Raw genomic sequence first — 22,573 nt, 5'->3', positions numbered from 1 at the left:
GTATTTTGAGCTGAAACTTCACAGACACATTCTGGGGACACCAGAGACTTATATTACATATTGTAAAATGGGGCATAATATGTCTCCTTTAACCCTATAACATTTTACATAACAATTACCTATTTTATCTCACAATTCCATTTATCTAATGGAAGACTTTTTTTTCTTGTAAATGCAAGTTTATCTCCTAGTTCGAACTTTATAACTTAATTCAACTCAACAATTGTGAGTTTGTCAATTCTTGGAAGAGAGGAAGGCAACACCGTGTCTACACCGGACACGAGCGGCACGACAAACGACAGTATTGAACTCATTATAATCAGCGATGCGACACGACACAACAACTGTTGCGTCAGTGTAGCCACAGTGTAAGGTGGCAAGTAAATAAGTGTTTGCTTATGTGCATCAATCAGAGTGTAAAACAGTGAGAGATGTTGAGGCAGGTGTAAAGCATTTGGTTAATGGGGAATATTTCCATTGTGCGTCCTGTTGCTGAGCCCCGCCTTAATAAAATGATTGACAGGTTGGGGACGTGATCGGCTCGGAATGCATTTTCAAATCCACATTGACTAGTCTACACTGATCGCAGGGTATTTAATGAAAATGCAATTCAAACCTCTTAAGTGTAAGTGTCAATGCATTTAAGGAAAATAAAATACATTTAAATCACCATTTTTTCCACCCTTTTGCTGCACATTTGGCTTAGAATGCATTTTGAAATTCACACTGCATTTTGCTACAATTATCACGTGGTATCACGATGAAAATGCAATCCTAAGTGTCCTACCCGTAAGTCTAAATTTGGCTCAGAATGTATTTTGAAATTCACACTGCATTTTGCTACAATTATCACGTGGTATCACGATGAAAATGCAATCCTAAGTGTCCTACCCGTAAGTCTAAATGCATTTAGGAAAAAAGGCATTTAAATGATAATTTTGCTACAGTTTTTGCTTGGACATGTTAAACATCTAATTAATTTGGGTAATACATTTTCATTTTAATTTTGCAACTTATAAAGCTTTAAAATATGTTTTTAATTTACATATTAAACTAGTGTAGGAAATGGCAAATGTAAATTATATAATTGGATTTTCATTTTCATTTTGCACTAAAAATTGCACATATGGTATGGGAAAATGTAAATTTAAATAAAGAAATGCATTGCCATTTTACATATTGCATTGCCATTTTGCAAATTACATTTAAAAATGAATATCACTACCCATATGCTTCCATAGGCAAGTACCTTATGTATTTTGAAAATTCAAAAATACTAAGATTAAATGTATTTAAATGCAAAATACATTAGATTTTTTTTCAAAGGTATTTAAATACAAAATAGTATTTTGTATTTCAAATACATGTATTTGAAATACTGCCCAGCCCTGCTTCCGAGTTTGTTCTTTCAAGGTAGCCTGACAAGTCCGGTCTCCATGAGAACACAAAGCTGTTCTTTGCATTCTTCGAACTGAGACACAGTATGAAGTAGCACGTTGGTCTGCTAGTCCAAGCTCCAAAAACAGCTTGTTTGGATTCTGTGAGATCTGTGACATCACATAGGCAAATACATTTGCATATGACTGCCTCTAGAGAAAGACATTGAGAAATGGTTATACATCATTGCCCCAACAAATTCAGTGGTTAAAATTCGACAGAAAATTCGGCATTGCACATCCGGGAGCTGCAGGAATAGCAGTAGAGCACCGATGCTTGATCCCCAGCTGCTGTCAGTCGCTCACCAGCAGGTGGCGCAAGCGGCTGTTGATGAAGACCAAAGCAACAGGTGGATCAAGCCATTCATTCAAAAAAACTGATTTGCAGAAATGGAGTAAGCGCTAAGTAGAAGTTTTGATTATCGGGGCCATTATAAACATGTGGAAAAGCTGATTGTGTGTGTTTAATTCAACATCTGAATAACACTGACAAGTCATCTCTATTCAGTAGTCTGCCGAAGTTACGTTAGCTAACCTATACAATAGCTTGATCACTCACACACAAAAGTAATCGGACTAAATACTAATACAGTGCGATATTTCAAAATATGTAATTGAGTGTGTACATTCCATAAACAGTGATGTGTCGTGGTGTTTCTCTCTCTCTCCTCCTGTTTGAAAACCGTGGAACTGTGGAAATTCTGCTTCGCGAGTTGAAAATCAATAATCCGCAAAAGCGCTCTGATTGATCTTATGAGTGATTGACAGCGCTCTGATCCAAGAGCATTGGGCATTGTTAGGTCGACAGTAAATCTAGCCCAATGATGTTGGGGGGCACCAGGAGGGGCCGGTGCCACCCCGTGCCATCCCTCTAGACATGGCCCTGTGTATGAGGTCCTGGGTTCAATCCCCAGCATCTCCAATCAATATTTAATCTTTAAGTAAAACCTTTCCTGGTTTTTAGACCTTTGAACCTCATGTGCATTCATGAACATATTGGCAAAAAATAATTACCGCAACTGAGTTTGTAAATGGGGATGTAGCTGGGTTCAATCCCCAGCATCTCCAATTTTTTGTTTAATGCATTTCATGCAAATTTTATCAAAAGAATTTCACTTCTGTTCTGTAGATTTCGCGTTACTGGAATTAAAAGCCTTTGAAAACCTACAGAAGCAGAAAAGGCTGTTATTAAGTGGGGATGTAGCTCAGTGGTGGCGTGCATGCTTTGCCTGAGTGAGATTCTGGGTTCAAACCCCAGCATCTCCAAACACTCCTTAATGTTTAATGAGTTTCATGCAAATTTAAGCAAAAGAATTTCACTTCTGTGCTGTAGAGGTTGCTGCAACTGGATTTATAGTGATTGTAAAACTACAGAAGCAGCAAAGAGTACAATGATGTGGGGATATAGCTCAGTGGTAGAGCACATGCTTTGCATGTTTGAGGTCCTGGGTTCAATTCCCAGTGTCTCCAAGCACTGTTTAATGAATTTCATGCAAATGTGAGCAAAAGAATTTACCTTCTGTACTGTAGAGTTTCCACAACTGGATTTATAGTGTTTGTAAACCTACAGAAGCATAAAATATTGGTTGGGAGTGGCTATGCAGCTCATATGAGCCAGATACTGAATGTACTATGGAAGTACACTTTGACGATGACAGCGATGGTAAAATCATCTGCTCAAATTGAACCCTTGTAAGTTTCAAAAGGTAACGAAAAGATAACTCTTGCGCCAGGCCCAAAGTTAACTTCTGGTCTGTGTTTGTTTATCGGTCTGGTTTGTGTACAGCGTTACCAGAGAAACCTATATTTCTCCCGCTCCAAAAGCACCTCCTGCTGGCAGAGAATGAATTTTCATTTTCAATAAGCCCGTCTGATTTACACAGCAAACATATTTTTCTTGTTATCAGAAATAATCTACTGTTGAGGGACTTTGCTGTTGTTATTGATTCTTTGTGGAAGTCTACCGGAAGTTAAGTTTGGGCCACAAAAGCGTGCATGTGCAGTAACATTTGTTTATGTTGTTGCTGTTGAAACCCTCTAGATGAGAGGGTCTGTATTACCAAAGTCCCTTTAAGGCAAGCCATGTCACTCGGCGGCCATCTTTGAAATGCCTCTCAGGCATGCAAGTGCAGCTCCTATCTCTTTGAATGGGGAAACATCAAATTCCCCAAAACTGTTCGCCAAGCTTACAATTCAATTTCATATTTGAAATTCACCAATGAAATCTCACAAAAACTGTATCATAAATGTTGTTTATTTTGCTCAAATAGCTTGCTAGACTGACTAGACCAGCCAGTGCGCATGCGCAGTCCTAAGCGCACATCTCAGAACGCTGACTGTTTCTAAAGCAACCGGGACTTCTAACGGCAGCTGCAGTGACGCGCTGACTTTACCAATTTGCGATTGGTTCTTTTACTCAGAAGGCGGGGCTTCGTTCAATAGAGTGGCCATATTGAGTGTTGCATTTTTCTCCATTCAAAACTATACGAGTGACAGTCAAATTGTGCCTTAATAACCAATCACATTACAGCCTTGACATCACTGAATTTCAGTCAGAGTTGTGAGACACTCAATTGCCATTTGCGGATACCATAGGAATGAATGAGAAGTGCCGTAAACTGAATCCCACCTGTCGCAAAAAATCAGTGACTTCTCTTATAAAACGGCATGTTTTCAGTGTAAACTCTAAAAATAGTTAAATCCAAAAGTATTGTTTTGTGTAAAACATGTTGAAGATTAGCCGATAGGCTGTCGATTCATTAAATGATGAGCTGTTTCCTTGAAAAAGCTGTTTATTCAGCGTAGTGAAGCCTCTCCTCCATTGACATCCCTTCAAAAAAAAAAAAAAAACGGCCTCTGGTCTCCTTTCTTTCCCACGTACTGCCAAAGCGGAAGTGTTTGCATTAGCCATTATGCTTTTTTGGCTAAAGGTTGCAGGCTTGCCTTCTAGTGGCTTTGCTCTAGTGGCTTTGTATCTAATGTTTATGTACTAGTATATCTAATAATAGATAATAGTATCTACAAAATAAAAACTAGTACCTAATGAAAAACTATTAGTACATAAAAATTATGTACTAGTCACAATGAATTGGAACTAGTCAAAACCTCTCTGACAGATCCCCATAGAAGTCAATGGCAAAAAAAATTATATTTGTTAGTAGTAACAATAGAACAGCTATTAGTCACTATTGAAATAAGCACTAGCACTAGTATCTATTTATTAGGTACTACTATCTAATGAATAAGTAGTAGTATCTAATAATAAGTACCGGTATCTAATGAATAAGTACTAGTGTCTATTTAATAGTTACTAGTATCTAATTAATTAGTACTAGTATCTAATAAATAAGAACTAGTATCTAATGAATAAGTAGTGGCCGGATGAGAACTGGCCCCCCGACTGAGCCTGGTTTCTCTCCATTTTTTCTCCATTCTGTTTTCGATGGAGTTTTGGTTCCTTGCCATTGTTGCCTCTGGCTTGCTTAGTTGGGGACACTTAATTTCCAATTGATATTGTAAAGCTGCTTTGACACAATCTGTATTGTTAAAAGCGCTATATAAATAAAGGTGACTAGTGCAGTGAATTTGCTTTCGCCCCACCTAGGGAGGTGAAATAATGTAGTGATGGGTACTCACGTCACCGATGACGTTTTGACTTTTGGATCACGTGTCACTTAAAGGGTTAGTTCACCCAAAAATGAAAATTAGGCTGCGTTATGGATATTTTTCTTATAAAATTGCATCGATTCGCTACAGGAGGCCTTTGTTCATTTGTGTGTATCTGTTAAAGTCTTTTCCATTACAGGACTTAGACTCAGAATGGTTGTGTCTGTTGCTGTCCCTTCCTTCGCAGGACCGAGACTCAGAACACTGCATCTGCTATTGTCTCACTGGATGGGAGACTCAGAGCAAGGAGTGTCTTTTGGAAGGGTACCTTTATCCCTTTCCGATGAGGAGGAGATTGCAATTTGGTGCTTCTCCATTTCCATGCTGTGATTGGCATGGTTTCCTTCAGAGCAGGGGACATGGTCTTTCCTCCTGTGGAACTTATTTTAATAGTCCAAACACACATTTAGAAGTTATGAATGGATTTGGATGGATCTCTGTGATCTCTCTTTGTTTCACCCACTGCTGCTGCGTCCGGATGTCCTAATGAATTTTGATGGCGGTCACAGGCCAAACCTTAGGAATCAATCTCAAGGTAGGTGACAGGAAGAAACTGCATTTTGACCAATGAGAAGTCTTGTTCTTCCCGGGCTTGGTACCAGAGGTCTTCTTCTTGCCCTCTAACACCATGTCCTAACTACACGCGACACAACGCCGTGACACGTGATAAAAGGTATCTTTTCCACGTTAATCGGAGTTTTTGTCCTAACTAGGACAACAACATACGACAACATATGTCAACATATGACATTAGATAATCTCAGGTGATTATGTGCTTTATTCAAAGTTAAATGTGTCTAATGTGAGTTTGAATATCATTTTGCGTGACCTTATAGCCATACTAAAAGCAGTAAACAGATAGTTTACCTCAGATCTTGAAAATAAATTAAAGCAAATGTATGTTAAAACTGTGAACTCACTGTGAACCAACAAGTGTATTATATAACAAAGATGGTATCAGCCACTCAGTATGTGCATTTAATAATGTTAAAAAGGTTTAATATTTATGAATTAGATTATAAACTTATCCATTTTATTGCGAGTGCAGTGCGCTTCCAGAGAGAGCCTGTCCACACGTGCTTTTGATTGGCTGTGATATTTGATTGATTCTGTCGCGTTGCGTCTGGTGTGGACACCCAAATTGTTTGTCGCTGGAATCTTGTTGTGTCACGTGTAGTTAGGACGCGGTGTAAGAGGTGTCTGGTTGTTGTCCTAGCATCTTTATCTGATGGCACTGGACAGTTTGCTTATGTTAGTCCACCAAGATCCAATCAAAATGTAGCAAACCTTTGTCCACTATTGTGGTCAGAGAGGGGCCCCACCATAAACTGGGCCTTGGAATGTGCTGTTGTTCACTACACTAGTATCTTTTAAAAAGGTACTAGTACCTAAAGAATGAGCTCTAGTAGCTAATGAATAAGTACTAGTACTTAATGGAAAAGATACTATAGTATCTAAAAATAAGTACTAGTAGCATGAAAATAGATACTAGTGCAGTTTATAGATTAAATGTTAAACCGGCTTGCCATAGTGCTGAGGCATTATTGAAACTTGCGTTGCTTTGATAGCGGCTTCAGTTCATCTGTATTGTTGGTTTGGGTGTTTCTCATCTTCCTCTTGACCTTACCTCTATGGGGTTCAGGTCAGGTGAGTTGGCTTGCCAATCAAGCACAGTAATATAATCAGCAAATCGGTTCATAGTATTTTTGGCACTGTGGTGCTAATGCTGTGTTCAAGTCCTCCTGGGACGTTCGTACGAGTTGACAAGTGGTAATAACGACGTCAGGTGCGTTCAAGTCACTTTGCTCGGAACAATATGGCGATTTTACTTTTTTTCCATAAAATTCAACGAATTTTTAAACTTTACATCTACGAAATGATGAATAAAGAATGTGCGTCATTGTGTTTTTGCTTTTTTCTGTTTTTATTCAATTTATGAAGGTGATGTAAACTGAATCATTATGTTATTTGGTAATTATACAATAATATAATATTTTGTATATGTAATATTTTACGTTACAAAAAATTAATCATTTTATTAATTTCAACAAATTTACCATCAATACAGATGCTGCATATCTAGTCTTTGGATGCGTCCATTGCATCCGACACGTTTTCTCACTGACACGCCCCCAACTCGGAAACTCGGGGCTTAAAGAAAATGTTGAGTTTCCCACTCGTAATAACGACTTTGTGGTGGCGTTCATGTGCGTTCAACTCGTAAATACGATCTATCCGACATGACTTGAACGCACCATAAGTCCTGCTGGAAAAGGAAGTCAGCATCTCCATAAAACTTGTCAGTAGACATAAACATGAAGTACTCTAAAAGACAGCTTCATTGACTTTGGAATTAAAACACAGTGGATCAACACCAGCATATGACATGACACCCCAAATCATCACAGACTGCAGAAACTTTACACTGTACTTCAAGCAACTTGTATTCTGTGCCTCTTCACTCTACCTCTAGACTCTGTGGAGGGTGACAATGATAGTCTTCTGGATAACTGTCAAGTTTTGTGTAGCTACTGAGCTAGACCAAGAGATAGCTGGTATTTAGTGTATGAAACTTATAATTAAATATTCTAATATTTTGAGAGTTTTTATTTTTTATTTATTTATTTTTATTTTATTTTTGAGGGGGGCTGTAGGCCATAATTGTAGATTTCAAGTTGTAATTACAATCTACTTGGAGATGCAGAGTAGGGGGCAAGATCCTTGAATGACAGTGCCCAATTTCTGAGAAAAAGAAAAGAAAAGAGGGTCTCTGCAAATAGACTACAAAGTTCAAGCATTAAAAATAACATGGTTGAATGAAAACGAAACAAAAAATGATTTAAATGTGTTGGAGAAAAATAGAAATAAAATAAAATATTTTTTTTCTTTCTTCTGTGGAACACTGATTTTAGTTGTTTAAAAGTACAATAAGCAGCCTACCACAGAAGCAATCTATCCAGCACGGTCATATAAAAAAAAAAGGCTGAATACATATATAAATATCAACAATTCAGTTCATTGTGGATAACAAGCCGTAGTCCTCCAGTCCTCTACTTTAAGGCTGGCAAATATGAGCAGGCGATCCAGTGCTACACAGAAGCAATCAGCCTATGTCCCAAAGAACAGAAAGGAGATCTGTCCACCTTCTACCAGAATAGAGCTGCAGCCTACGAGCAACAGGTTTGACTCTTGTCAGATTATCATTTGTAGTATCCCATGCTACCACCTGCTGAGTGTTTAGCGCAGCGACCTCAGAATAGCTTCTGTAAAGGAGGTGTTTCGTTGTTACGTGCGCACGTTAGTGACTGAGTTTGCGCGTTAGCTGGGTGCTGCTGCGTGGATGATGGCTGCGTCGAAGCCCGTAGAGCCTCAGTCCGGGAGTGGGCTCCCACGTTGGCAGCTAGCACTCCTGGTCGGGACTCCGATTGTCCTCGGTGTCGGAGCTGTCTACCTGTGGAACCGAAGTCGCGGCAAAGAAAAGCAGGGGAAAAGGAATGGGGAGAGGAAAACCCCCGAAGGGAGCGCTAGCCCTGTCCAGGGCCAGCACGGTGCGACCAATCCAGAGCTGGAGAACATGGTAATGAGCCCAATTATAATGCCAAACTGTCCTCGTTTTTAATACACATTATTTATATATTTGGACCTGTTATTTTGCCTGTAAATATTTTCTTGACACCCCGACATTACCACATTCTCAGTCAAGGACACTGCTTGACAAACTAGCCCATGTTAGCGAAAGTGCATTAGCCAGTTAGCTTCCAAACCTGAGCTTCTAAACCACACGTTACCAGAATCTGTGTAGTCTGCTAGAATTGTAAATTTCCCTTGGTTTTATAACCCTTTATAATGCAGGATATATTTTGATCCCACGCCTAATGGTTCAGATTTTTTATATGTATAAAAATGCTGGTGGTGTGTGTTATATACGAGGGCGGGGAGGCAGTCAGAGTGGGACAAATCCACATGTGATAGTTTCCTTGTAAACTATTAGTCATGTAAGTTATCTGTTTAATTATTGCATGCTTGTACTTCATATGTTGACAGCGTGGCCTATATTTTAACGATAGTTATGCCTAAAAACTGTGTCGCACATGGACCTATGCATGCTTAGCATATATGATACAGTATAGTTTCAGTCACACAGTCAGGGTCAAACTCTGCAGTCCATCCCCTCAGTTCATATGGTTCCGGTCAAAGAAAAACTTCATACTTTTTGGTCAAACGACTAGTTTGTGAATCATTCTGATTTAAAATTCTTATCTAGTAATATCAAATGACTAAAGTAATTAGTAAAAAAATGTGGGAACCTTTGGTCACATCTAATGCATACATTAATTACACTTAGAAATGCATTCATTTAAAAATATAAAATAGTGCCTCCTGATTGAACCAGTGGAAATTGTTGAAGTTAAAGTTATGGAACATATATGTGATATTCATGTGCGTGGTAACAGTTATATGTAACACCATACATGAATGTGATACAGCAGCTGCATTTCATCTATTATAGGCTTGCTCTGCCAAACAAAAATGAAGAAGCAAAGTATGTACTTGTAGCTTTCAGCCATAACTTGGAGTCATGTTCCGATTTAAAGATCAGAGAATTCAATCCTTTATAGCAGGGGTGCCCAAACTTGGTCCTGGAGGGCCGATGTCCTGCAGAGTTTAGATCCAACCCCAATTAGACACACCTGAACCAGCTAATCAAGCTCTTACTATGCATACTAGAAACTTCCCGGCAGGTGTGTTGAGGCAAGTTAGAGCTAAACTCTGCAGGACACCGGCCCTCCAGGACCGAGTTTGGGCACCCCTGCTTTATAGTCTCAGAAGGGTATATGCATATATCAAGCAATAGGTGCATTATATATTACAGTATATGTCAGTTGTACAGCAAATTGTAGGTGTTCTTTTTTGATTGTTTATTTTTCTTTTCATGCATATGGGTTAAGGACATTTGGCAGTATGCTTCCCTGTTTGTATTATTTTGAATGTGCTGAAAAGGACATCAGAATAATGCTTCTGTGTATCCTACAACTTGTTGTGGAGTTATTGAGCTATTAAAATGTTCTGACAAAATGGCATGACAATATCTAGTTGGAGTTGCAGGAAATGCGTAAATACTTCCATCAGTATATGCTTCGCAATTTGTGAATGTATATGCTCCTTTTGTACTATCTGTGATATAATTTACTTCATTCTCAATAGGAAGATCACCTCTCTGTAAGCTCTGAGGATTAGACAGACAGACAGACATGGGGTGGGGGATTTGGCCAGGACTAGACAGGGGGAGGAGTCTTAGGCAGAGATTTTAATTTTTATGCAGTTAAAAAGTGTTTTTGGATGGTATATTGGCAGGTGAAGGTGAAATTATTTTTAAAGTTTCATTTTCACTTCATCTAGGTCTATTTGTTAAAGTTTTACAAGCTCAACAGGAACATCAACATGGAAAAAATGAGCCAGTGTTTTCATTTGTAGATTAGGGAAAGACATGCATTAGGCACACAAACAGAATCCCCATGTGAAGCTTACTGTTGCAATACTTGCTAATCAGTAGCTTCTTTTGAGATGAACACTGACTAAGCTTACGACAAAGAACTTGGCAAACACAATTAAGTGAACCTTTTTTTCTGCTGGTCTGTTTGCTGATCTCCTGTCAGATTTGACAAATTCTTGTATGTAGCCTGTCTTCTGAAAATGTAGGCTAATTGCTTTTTTGTGTGCGTAGCTAGCTAGAATATACAATTTTCACATTTTCTAAATGGCAGTGATTTAGTTTGGGTTTGAATTTTACTATATGTTGTTTGAAAAGGGAACTAGTTAATTTCTACTCTGGGTTTAATGAAAAAGTTTAATAGAAGTATAAATATAACATATATAAAAATAATCAAAGCATGCATTTTTTTAAATCATACTTTTGTAGTTTTGATTAAAATAGTTGTGTCTGCCCATCCAGAGTCCCCTTGACAGAGCACAGTCTGCTAAGAATAAGGGCAACAAATACTTTAAGGCTGGCAAATATGAGCAGGCGATCCAGTGCTACACAGAAGCAATCAGCCTATGTCCCAAAGAACAGAAAGGAGATCTGTCCACCTTCTACCAGAATAGAGCTGCAGCCTACGAGCAACAGGTTTGACTCTTGTCAGATTATCATTTGTAGTATCACATACAAAATGTTACATGTCTGAATGATTGTTTTTTGTTTATTTTTGTGTTGTAGCTGAAATGGACAGAAGTGATACAGGATTGCTCTCAGGCAGTTGAGCTGAATCCTTGCTATGTAAAAGCCCTTTTTAGGCGTGCCAAAGCACTGGAAAAACTGGGTAACAAGAAGGAGTGTTTAGAAGGTTAGCATTGTTGCTTGTTTTTGATTTGTGTTTTTGTAATTTGAAATTTACAAGAATTTTTGCTTTGTGTGGAAGATTTTAAAGTCATGTATGATGTGTTTCATTTATTGTTTTTAAGCACCTCATGTTACTAAACAAATTGCTGTCACAATCACTGATATTAGTTATCAAGTTGTCATGAATTGGCTTTTTTTTTTCTTTGAAGATGTGACAGCAGTATGTATTCTGGAGGTTTTCCAGAACCAGCAGAGCATGCTACTGGCAGACAAGGTTCTGAAACAGCTGGGAAAAGAGAAGGCCAAAGAAAAATACAAGGTGGGCATGTGACTGAAAGGTACAAATCTAAGACTTAAACAAACTACATCATATATTTATAGCATCTCTCTTTCTTCTTCCTGTTTGCTTTCTCAGAACCGGGAGCCCCTTATGCCATCTCCTCAGTTCATCAAGTCCTACTTCAGCTCCTTTACTGATGACATAATTTCACAGCCTTTACAGAAGGGGGAAAAGAAAGATGAGGATAAAGACAAAGAGGGTGAGGCCTCGGAGGTTACAGGAAGGTGAGACCTGAGGGCGTTATATTTTGCCCATTCACACTGAGATTTATACACTCACAGTGATTCCTTTCATTGCTTTTAAATTCTAAATGTTCAGTGTTACATTCTTATAATACCTGCTCACAAGATCTGGTGCCTCATTTAAAAAGCGTGCATACGCACAGATTTGATTTTAGAATGTGCATGCGCTTAAATCCACGCCAATGCGCATATTTGTAAAAACTGCCTTTGACGTGGAAAAGTCCTTAGCGTCACGTCAGGGTCTGAGCAGACGCACACACTTTTTCTTGTCGGAGTACTGCAGGTTTTTGAAAATGTAAGCTGTTCTTGCAGCTCACTGTTCTAAATTAAAAAATTTGGACGATGATTGGTTATCTTTTAAATGTTAATGACATTAATTAGGATTTGTTTACAAGGCAGAGAGCTGACACAATTCAGTTGTGCGCAAGTTCAAGATTATTTGTGATTCATAGATTTCACATCTGAAAGAGAGGTGTGTGTGTACGTTTTTTGTGCGTACGTTCATTCTATGAATCACACGTACGCATATTTGAGAGATGATCATAAGATCATATTTAGGATGGTTTCTGCGCAACATTTTATAAATGAGGCCCCTGATCACAAGCTAGGAAGTGTACCACCACAACCCCATTGTAAGGTCATTTGCCTTCACTTTCACTTTCCAAAGATAATCTACCAGCTCCCCTTGATCAGCAAAGATGAACGAATAGCTAAAACCATAATTCAAGAGAATTTTCTAATTCAGTAATTAATTTACAAAAGTAAAAAAAAAAAAAGATTTTTATCGCTGCTACGGTTTAATTGTGTTTTTCTTTCTCATTTGAATCAAAATAATTTCCTAAATTAAATATATTACTATTAATTAACTACAGTATTGAAGTACTGTTTCCTCAGCTCAGGCTACCTAAAGGCTAAGCAGTATATGGAGGAGGAGAACTACGATAAGATCATCAGTGAGTGCACAAAGGAGATCGAGTCTGGAGGCAGGTACACAGCCAAAGCTCTTCTACTGAGAGCCACCTTCTACCTACTGATAGGCAACGCTACAGCTGCTCAGCCTGATCTTGACCGTGTCATCAACATGGATGATGCCAGTGTCAAGGTAATGGGATTAGGATCAGAAAAAGCCTTGTTTTACTGCCATCATCTTCCAAATGACGTGTCTTATTGATACTGTCTGTCGATGTTAAAGCATCTTTCTGATGTGTTTCAGTTACGTGCTAATGCACTCATTAAACGTGGAAGCATGTACATGCAGCAGCAGCAGCCCCAGCTCTCCACGCAAGACTTCAACATGGCTGCAGAGATCGACCCCCGTAATGCAGATGTCTACCACCACAGGGGACAGGTATGATGACTTTGCGACTTTCCAATAGAGGAGACTGTCCTACGTGGATCTAATCCATGCTAACTGTGTGACAAGTTGTTTTATTTATATTCTATTAAACTTAAAAAATAATTAAGAAATTTCTGAGGCAAAAAAAGTAGTTTTTATTATTATTATTTTTTTAATTATAAATCTTCGTCTCACTCGTTTAGTCTGTCACCTCTTTTCCATTCTTAAGGGGCAGTCAAACTACGTTTTTTGTTCCAGTGACTTTCATTCACACACGTTCATATGAATTTTGTTGAATTCCAAAGTTTGGTGAACTCTTAACCTGCAAATTTGTATCACATGAACATTGACCAATAGAAGATTTTTTATAGCAATATACCATTAGAAGATTTGCCACGCTGTGACCTCTTAGCTGAATTAAAAGAAGGCAAACTTTAAAGCTGCAAGTTTACAGCATTGCAGTAGAAGTACAAGTGGAATAGAATGTATTCTAATACATAAAATTTTTACACATTGCATTTATTATTACTTGTTGTTGCGTAGTGTGATGCATCACGACTGATGCATGCTCAAAGTCTAGTGTGACCATGGCATTAATCAGTCAGTTTGACAGGCGTCTTACAGAAGAGAGTCTTACATCAAAAACTGTCAGTAGATGGAAAATCCTCTGTGAAAATAGTCGTTTCGAGTCAGTGACTTGTGCTTCTGGACATTTTGGATTGTTTCTGTCTGTAACATTCTTGAGATGGCATTCACCAATTTGCCTTAAGATGTTTGTACACCATAGCAGCTACGTGGAATTTATGACGCTCATTTTCATTTACTGTCGTTCTTACTTACAATTTGCTTCGCTGCTCTGCAACATTCCCTAACAACTGGTAATTAGCAACATCAAACTTGTGGAAATGTCTTGACATCCTATTGGTAATATTTTAATTTCTCAGTTGAAGATTCTGCTGGATCAGGTAGAGGAGGCTGTGGGAGATTTTGATGAGTGTATAAAGCTTCGACCAGACTCTGCACTTGCCCAGGCCCAGAAGTGTTTTGCGTTGGTAAGTACAACAGGAAGGTTGTACCTTTATGCTGGTACTGTTCTTGAAGCTGTTTGAATAAAGATGATACCTTTGCTTAATGTATGTGGTCTACTATTGACTTTCAACTAGAAGAACCTGATATGAGAAATACTCTTTGTAGAAATGATAGGAATGTTATTGGCATTTTTTTTTTTCTCATAGTACCGGCAGGCCTACACTGGAAACAACCCATCCCAGGTTCAGAAAGCCATGGATGGTTTTGAGGATGTCATTAGGAGGTTTCCAAAGTGTGCTGAGGGCTATGCTCTGTATGCACAGGTATTGCTCACCTTGATTGCATGAAACCATTTATAAAATGATGCTTTATCATTGTTTACCTCTTTATCGTTCTTTACTTAACTATGATGTATTGTCTACTTTTTTTTTTTTTTGGTGATAGGCACTAACAGACCAGCAACAGTTTGGTAAGGCAGATGAAATGTATGACAAATGTATTGAACTAGAGCCAGACAATGCCACAACATATGTCCACAAAGGGTTAGTTTTGTTTTTTGTACTTAAAGAATCGTGTTAATCCATTCAAGTTCAATTAAGAAAATACTAATCAGTTGTGTTTCTTCTGCAGTCTGTTGCAGCTTCAGTGGAAACAGGATCTGGAAATGGGCCTTGAACTCATTAGCAAAGCCATTGAAATTGACAATAAATGTGACTTTGCTTATGAAACCATGGGAACCATTGAAGTCCAAAGGTTTGTGATGTTACATTGCTTCCCATTTTTTCTATTCCTAATTTGTAAGTCACAAGTCACTCATTATATTGAAACTTTTATGTGGCTATTACAACCTTGTGATTTTAGCTTCTGACAAAAAAAAAAAAAAACATTTTCAATTTTTTCCACAGAGGCAATCTGGACATGGCTATAGACATGTTCAACAAGGCCATCAACTTGGCCAAGTCAGAGATGGAGATGGCCCATCTCTACTCCCTCTGTGATGCTGCTTATGCCCAGACAGAGGTGGCCAAGAAGTATGGGCTCAAGCCTCCCACGCTATAACTCTTGCCTCCTTTTGCCACTCTCTACTGCCGGGCCACAGTACACATCCCATAACCCTTTTTTTTTTTTTTTACTTCATTATAAAGATGATCATTATCAATGAAAAGGAAGGCCGGACAGGTTCTGCTACCACATGTTTACACCAGTTTTTATTTGAGTACTGGAAGGTGGCACAGAAAATGGTGGAGGAACAGCAAAAAGAAACAAGATAAAGCAAAAAGCAAGTGAAAAAGACTGATGTCTGCTTTGTTTGATATCAAATCATCAGTGGCATAGCTCACATCCTCCCTCATTGAGTATGGCTTAGGCTATCTTGCAACAGTACTCATTTGTTCATGTTCAGCCTCCCCTGCCAATTGGTGTGACAAATGTGAATCTTTTTGATTATATAATCTTAATTTAATGGTCAACTATGGACATTGGGGTCCTTAATCACCAATAAAACGTTACTTTTTACTTTCTTTTTTTTCTCTTTTCATCCAAGACACCAGATTGAGTAAGTTTATACCAGTGTATACCATCAGCAGGACTGCATTATTGATTCATGGTTTGATGCTGTAATGTGCACAAGTTTTGTCCTTTCACTGTCACATCCTAGCAACCTTATTTACGGTCTTTGTTGTATGGGAAGTGAAGGATTAAAGTTTTAGTTGAGATGTATTTGTGTTATAAATCTGTTCTTGGTGTGTCACTGCTGTGTTGACTGTGTTTATTAGAAGGGGATTATATTGAGGTTAAATGTGAAATTTGGCCATACAGTTATTCATTTTTGTGTTTATTTTTACCTTGAGTTTTGGGATTTCTTTTATTTTTTTTTTAATTTTTTTTTTTATTTTTTTTACATTGCATGTAATGTAATTTGTAATTTGCTGCATTTAATAATACATGTCAATACAAATGATAATATCCTATAGAAGATATTCAGCCTATTAAAATAGTGTAACTAATTTAAAGCCCTTTTAGCCCTGTACAAGAATTTTGCTGTGAAATCACCTTGCCCATCTCTTCAAACTGAGGCACTAAAGTGTTAAATGTTAAAAACGTAGCGGTGAGAAACGTTTAATTTTTGTGCAAGAACATGAACGAATCTGGAAAAAAAATATGAATCACCAAAATTACATTCCTCTCATTTTATCTTCCGAAGTTCACATATCTGATTTTATTTTGTTTACTTTCTCTGTGAAATAAAAATGTCATTGAGGTGTATTTTTGAACAATGGCTCTCTTCTTTATAAATCTTAATGCAAGAAAATAAAAGAAACACCTTACATTTAGCAACTAAGTTCTTCCTCACTGGTCTTTTGTTCAAATTTGGCATTCATTTGTAGTCTTGAGATATTAAGGTACTTTTAAAGTCGAAGAGGCATGCCCTTAAATACATACTGTATATTTGTGTATATGGAGGACAGTTCTAGTGTGTATGTATGCATGTGTGTGTATATATATATATATATATATATATATATATATTAGTGGGATAAATCCCTATTTTAATGTAAGAATGGTATTGTTCTTGTTCATATTTAATAAAACAGTAAGATCTTTTTTCTTGACTACTGCAGCCATGACTTCTTCACTATCTACATTCATATATCCATCTTTTTAAAGGAAATTGATTATTTATTGTTTACCTGCTTTAAGTTTGTTTTATGACGTCAACAAAAATAAAGTGGCATTACTGTTTTAAATATGGATTGAGATATTTTCTCTTATATTGTAGCTCTATTTTTAAACCATTGTTGACTGAATGTGTAACATGGTACAGGACTTGGCCTTTAACCTGATCAGAACAAATAGTTTACAAAAAATATGATGTGATCATTTCCCTGTATGCATGTATACATTGACTATTAAGCATTGCCTAATATGTAAATGTTTACATATGTTTCCTTATTTCGGTTTCCAGTCTGATCAATTATTAATAATGGATTTACAGACCAATTTTGAGGGAACAAATCATTCAAGACTGCTGCATGTTTGAAGATCATAACTGATTGTTTAAAATACACTTTACAATGCAAGCTAAGTGGCACCACCTAAAGGTTACAAATAAATTAGTTGTGCTTGATCTGTTGAAAATAGCTGTGGAAAAAAAAAATGCCTCGAGTAAAAATAAATAAATGCAATGAGGGGACAATGTGATGTTGGAAAAGTTTACCTGTGTAATATTAATGTATGATAATATCAAATAAAGAAATGAGTTGCCCATACAATTATTCATAAAGCCAGTTTGGTTTTGTGTTATGATGCAAATTACTTTAATTTGTAATTACTTTTATTTAATGTTTATTAAATGTGCTTTTTGGTTAAATGCATGACCACCACCACATGCCAAGGAACAGCAGATGAAAACTCTATTTTGGCTTAAACTGGCACATTTATAAATCCAATATTAATGTGTATTGTTCTTAATAAATAACTAAAAATAATAAATAAAAATAGTTTTACATTTAATAATTTTATTATATTAAAATTATACATCTTTGTTGAAGCCATTTCTGAATCATTCTGAAAGTAGAATGACAATGACGAAGCACTGACCAATACTTCTGTGCTTCATTGGTATGGGCTCTTTAGAGTTCTTTTCCCAAATGTTGTAGAAATGGCACAAGTGCACTGTGTTGGGTCTTAGCAGGCACAAGTGCTTCCCGTAAGTTCCTGTGAGGATGGCATGCCTCCTCACTTTTTGCCAGGGTAAAAAATCGAATGAGATCAGTAAATGAGTATTTGCACGCAAACCCTTGACATCAAAAGCATAAAAAACTAATTTAACAAATGTGGTCTTTAAAACAGGTGTTACTCTTTTGTCTTGCCAACATCCATCTATCCACAGTTCTTTGCATGAAAGTGTAGACGTTGTGAAGAGCATCGTCATGATAGCCTATAATAATAATAAAAAAAAGCAGGCCTACATCTTAAAAAAAGGCAAAAGTACCTACAGAGCCAGGTTGATAGTAACTTGAAGTCTTGCCTTCTCCTCATGGCTAAAATGTATTTGTGGACTTTAGACAGATGTTCTTCGGACAACAGGCATTTTTAATTGATATTTTTGGATGGGTGGATGGATGGATGGATGAAATAAATAAATAAATAAATATTTACGAATCCTTTCAAAAACCCTTCAAAGGTTGATGTATGATGGAGCAGCTACTGATGATGCAGGAAATGGGCAAAAGATTAGCAATTTTGTCTGTTCCCCCCTTTAAATAAAACAAAGTACACAACACAACACACACACACACACACTAAGTTACTTTTATTAGGCTAATTAAAAACTCTAGATTCATCAAGAAGTCTTCTATTTTATTTATTCAATAACACATTACAAATTACATACATCATACAACATGGGATGCATCATTAGAGAAAATATATGCCTATTTAATATTCATCCCAAATCAAATTCAACAGCAAGTAGACTAGGCTACATGCACAACAAAACATAGTTTTTGATTGATTTATTTTGGAGGCAGGCAACAAGTGTCATGTCATACTATGTCGAAACCGAGCGGGTTTAGAACGCTCATTTTTTATTTATTAAGCTAAAATCTCGCTCTTGTAGAATACACAGTTCCACTGATTATCGCGTTCTATGTCGCGTCTAGACTTGCGCTAGTAAGCGCGTGCGTGCGGTCGTAGAGACAAGACGCTGGTATTTACGACACCGTTTGACGTGGCCCGTCACCACCGCAATGGCGGAGGCTGTAGGGGAAGTGCGTGAAGGCAGCTGGTAAGAAAACACCGCTGATACATTTTTACCGCAGAATGGTACACGGTTCCCAGACTGGTATTGTTATTGGAACTTGAAGTCCGTTAAAGAAAGACTATTAATGTTGTAGCTTTTTTTTGAGTGGCAGGTAGACAGCGATGCTGTGCTAAACAGCTAGTCTGACTAGCCAAAGCAGCCAGTGTATTGTTTGGAGACTCCAGCTGTTTTCCAGACCTTCTCAGCAGTTTGACATTGTCATTTTATTCATATTGTGATCTGTATAATACGCATTTTAAGCGATAAAACGTCTTAGTAGTTTTAGTAGAAGTTGGCTGTTAAAACAGCTTTTGCTAGATGTTAGCGTAGCTTTGCACACAGTAGAGTTGTGATGATTATGATACAGTCTTAGCTTTCATTACCACTTCACTATGGCCAAGATTTTCCCCACTAATATAGTAACGTATGGTTCGTGTTTACGCTTCTCGGCCTTTGTTAAAAGTGTGAATTCTTCTGTTTAGCTGCGCAAGACATCTTTACTAGTTGTGGTGGTTTTCTGAATCTCTGTGATCACGTAACGTTAACTGTTTAGACTGAAACAGCATTACTGACTTTTTTTAGTTGTTCTCGAAATAATGACAAGAATCATAGTTTTAATTATCTACAGAAATAACAAAATTGAATGGTGGATTACTTTACTGTGATTTTTGTTTTTGTATATAACGAAATATATATTTTAATACACTTTGTAGTGATTCCTTCGAGGACTGTTCCAGTTATGTCTTGAACAGGAAAGTTGAATCAAGTATTATCATCAGAGACTCCTCCTAGGTTAAAAAAATTGAGGAATGAATGAGTATGTTTTCTTTTGACAGCCCAACTAAGCTGACAACTTATTGACGTAATATTTTTTCCTGGTGCTTTATTGTTTAGGCATGTTTTGGCTTAAAAATAAGTTCAACAGAACTATTCAGAAAAGTATTTTGAATCTTGACGTAATACACAGCCATGTGTTTGTTACCATTTGTAACTGTCTTTTACCTGCAAAGCACTCTTTTTCCTCATAATCTACTAATACAATTATAGATTTTTAAACAGTTTGGCAAAAATAGTTTTAATATTAGATTTTAAATTTAGTGGTTCTTCTACAAAAGGAAGAGGTTCACACATAGAAATCACAAAGACACACCTTTTTTTGTGAGCATTTGTGTCCTCTTCCTCTTCTGCTGAATATGGACCTTCCTGTTTTCACAGACAATGACCACAAAGACAAATGATCCTGTAGGAGAGATAAGTGGAGCAAAGTGTGAGGGTGACGTATATTTCAGTCTGTAATATCAAAGTCCATTACCTCAGATAGTGCTTTACATGTTCTTTAGCTCCTGTTTTACCTAAAAAAAGAGAATATGTTAGCTCTTAAGATTCCTATGTCATTATTAAGGCATTTAGCCAAAATATCTGGATGTGGCAACTTGCATTTTTCTCACCCCAGTTTGGAATGCTTGGTATGGCTGGTTGTTCGACAGCTTTGATCTTATTTCCTAAGAGTATGTCAGGAACTTAGAATGACAGTGAAACCCATCATCTAATCATCAATAATCAGCTTAATTTGTGTTACAATTTGTGTTTCTTGATGTATTTAACTAATTCCATTGATGTAAATAAATGTCACCATGGTGATGCTGTCAGGGTGGATCACAGATTATTAGAAATTGCGAAAATGTGTCGGAATAATCAGTTGAATGGGTAGAAAAATATACAAAAAAATAATTACTAAATAAATAAATAAATAAAAGAAAGAAAAACAGTTTGTCTTTATACACATTAAATGTTTGGTTTTCGTAATTGTTAATTATTGCTCTGAAAAAAAGTTTATTTTGTGATTTGTCATGTGTGTTTTAGCAGCAGCTGTTGTGTGCATGAAAGAATTGGAGCATTTGTGGTGTGTTTGAATGAGTGATGCACATTGTTTGATTCCAGAACAGTTGTTTTCTGCAGTAGTGTGTGTGTGTGTGTGTGTGTGTGTGTGTGTGTGTGTGTGTGTGTGTGTGTGTGTCAGATATTGTTTTTTCATGGCGGTATAGCAGATGGTAAAGAGGCCTCAGAGGATTTCTTTCTGTTTTACCTCAGCTAAAAATGCAATTTAGTGCAAGTCGAGTGCTTTTTTCTCTCTTTAAAATCCTCATGCCAAGTTCTTAGCTTGTTTTGCTAGTGTCTAGACTGTTTGAGTTTGTAGTATCTTTGAGAGAAACCCTGGAGGAGAGTGGAGTGCTGAAGAGCAGTGCAGAATGCCTGAGCATTTGATCAAACTGTGCCCCTTTTGACTGAGTATTGCACTTGAATTCTTAATAATGCGTGTTCATTGCACAGCCATGTCACCTGGTGTGCACAAACACACCTTATTTGTTGTGGCAATATTAATTTCTGTATAGCTGCTCGGCATATTGCTCATAAATGATTCATGTCACCGTCTGTTCACACTGGATGCTTTTTGCTATCTGCCTAAGCTATTTTTTGAATTGTTTATGCACAAAATGCATCAGACAGATTGTTTTTATTCTTATTTAATACATTTTTTTTCCCCACCATCTCTGACAACCAGTTGCAGTGCAAACAGTAGTCATTCACCTGAAAAATACACATTTTGCATGTGGTGATAACGACTGTTCAAATAGATTGCTGCTTTTAATCGAATATGTTGCGCTGATTTTTTTCTTGTATGAACTTATTTTTCAATGTCAGAGTTCTTTATTTACTCAATTTCTCCAACATCGACTAAGGGATTTAAATATGATCTGCACTTACCCAAATACATTTCTTTCCCTCTTAATTCTGGTACTGGTTAATTAGAATATGTTGCAGTATTCGTAATACTCACTTTATATTAACAGAATTTGTAATTATAATGTACACTACCATTAAAATGTTTGAGGTCAGAGAAGAAATTAATAATGTTATTTAGTAAGGGTGCATTAAATTGATCAAAAGACATTTATAATGTGACATTATAAAGGAAAAATAAATGCTGTCTTTGTGAACTCTTTTTCATCAAAAATCCTGAAAACTGTTTTGCGGTTTCCTCAAAAATATTAAGCAGCACAGCTGTTTTCAATATTGATAATAATAGAAATAGTAATGTTGCTTGAGTCTCAAATCAGCATATTAGAGTGATATTGTGACAATGAAGAATTAAAAAATGGCTACTGAAAATTCAGCTTTGCCATGACGGGAATAAATTACATTTTACTTAAAAAAAAAACAAAAACAAACTATAGCTGCACGATTAATCGCATGCGATATTTAACGCGCATCTTGTCAGAAAGCCGGTTCTGTAATCAGCGGTAGATCTCCATCACCTGCGGGCTTTCACATTTGAGCAGCATTAACTACACAGAGCCGTTGTTCACTGATGAGCAGCG

At 37.1% G+C, this 22,573-nt stretch overlaps 2 protein-coding genes, 1 long non-coding RNA gene and 1 other non-coding gene across 4 annotated transcripts in view; 3 read left to right on the top strand and 1 right to left on the bottom strand.

The window, feature by feature from the left end:
* Positions 1 to 7,574, bottom strand: part of LOC107659023 (uncharacterized) — a 21,305-nt gene extending 13,731 nt beyond the window's left edge. The window contains exon 1 of the long non-coding RNA XR_001630865.1: positions 7,449 to 7,574. This is a non-coding gene — a long non-coding RNA (uncharacterized LOC107659023). The remainder of the gene's footprint in view (positions 1 to 7,448) is intronic.
* On the top strand, positions 2,835 to 2,906 carry trnaa-ugc (transfer RNA alanine (anticodon UGC)). Its single transcript has one exon. It is a non-coding gene; the product is annotated as a tRNA-Ala (tRNA).
* A 769-nt stretch (positions 7,575 to 8,343) lies between the features above and the next one.
* On the top strand, positions 8,344 to 16,102 carry LOC107659020 (mitochondrial import receptor subunit TOM70-like). The gene is made up of 12 exons (XM_016447790.1): positions 8,344 to 8,679; positions 11,056 to 11,229; positions 11,320 to 11,446; positions 11,652 to 11,761; positions 11,858 to 12,006; positions 12,919 to 13,126; positions 13,238 to 13,372; positions 14,305 to 14,412; positions 14,596 to 14,712; positions 14,834 to 14,931; positions 15,020 to 15,142; positions 15,295 to 16,102. Exons 1-12 carry the CDS (start codon positions 8,443 to 8,445, stop codon positions 15,446 to 15,448), a joined length of 1,740 nt encoding a protein of 579 aa, XP_016303276.1. The 5' UTR covers positions 8,344 to 8,442; the 3' UTR covers positions 15,449 to 16,102.
* A 2,930-nt stretch (positions 16,103 to 19,032) lies between these two features.
* LOC107659019 (TBC1 domain family member 23-like) overlaps positions 19,033 to 22,573 on the top strand; it is a 15,785-nt gene continuing 12,244 nt past the window's right edge. The window contains exon 1 of the mRNA XM_016447789.1: positions 19,033 to 19,178. Within this exon, the coding sequence (XP_016303275.1) occupies positions 19,141 to 19,178 (38 nt within the window). The 5' untranslated portion in view covers positions 19,033 to 19,140. The remainder of the gene's footprint in view (positions 19,179 to 22,573) is intronic.

Source organism: Sinocyclocheilus anshuiensis, unplaced genomic scaffold (assembly GCF_001515605.1).
Source record: "Sinocyclocheilus anshuiensis isolate Anshui unplaced genomic scaffold, SAMN03320099.WGS_v1.1 scaffold311, whole genome shotgun sequence".
Classification (NCBI taxonomy): Eukaryota; Metazoa; Chordata; class Actinopteri; order Cypriniformes; family Cyprinidae; genus Sinocyclocheilus; species Sinocyclocheilus anshuiensis.
Note: the sequence above shows the minus strand (reverse complement) of the source record. Positions and strands in the feature narration are given on the sequence as shown.

Bases quoted from the DNA above. Each gene is read 5' to 3' on its own strand.
- LOC107659020 (XM_016447790.1), top strand. From the start codon at position 8,443: ATGATGGCTGCGTCGAAGCCCGTAGAGCCTCAGTCCGGGAGTGGGCTC. The intron at 11,230-11,319 runs GTTTGACTCTTG...TTTGTGTTGTAG, and splicing joins CTGCAGCCTACGAGCAACAG to CTGAAATGGACAGAAGTGAT. The intron at 11,762-11,857 runs GTGGGCATGTGA...TTGCTTTCTCAG, and splicing joins AGGCCAAAGAAAAATACAAG to AACCGGGAGCCCCTTATGCC.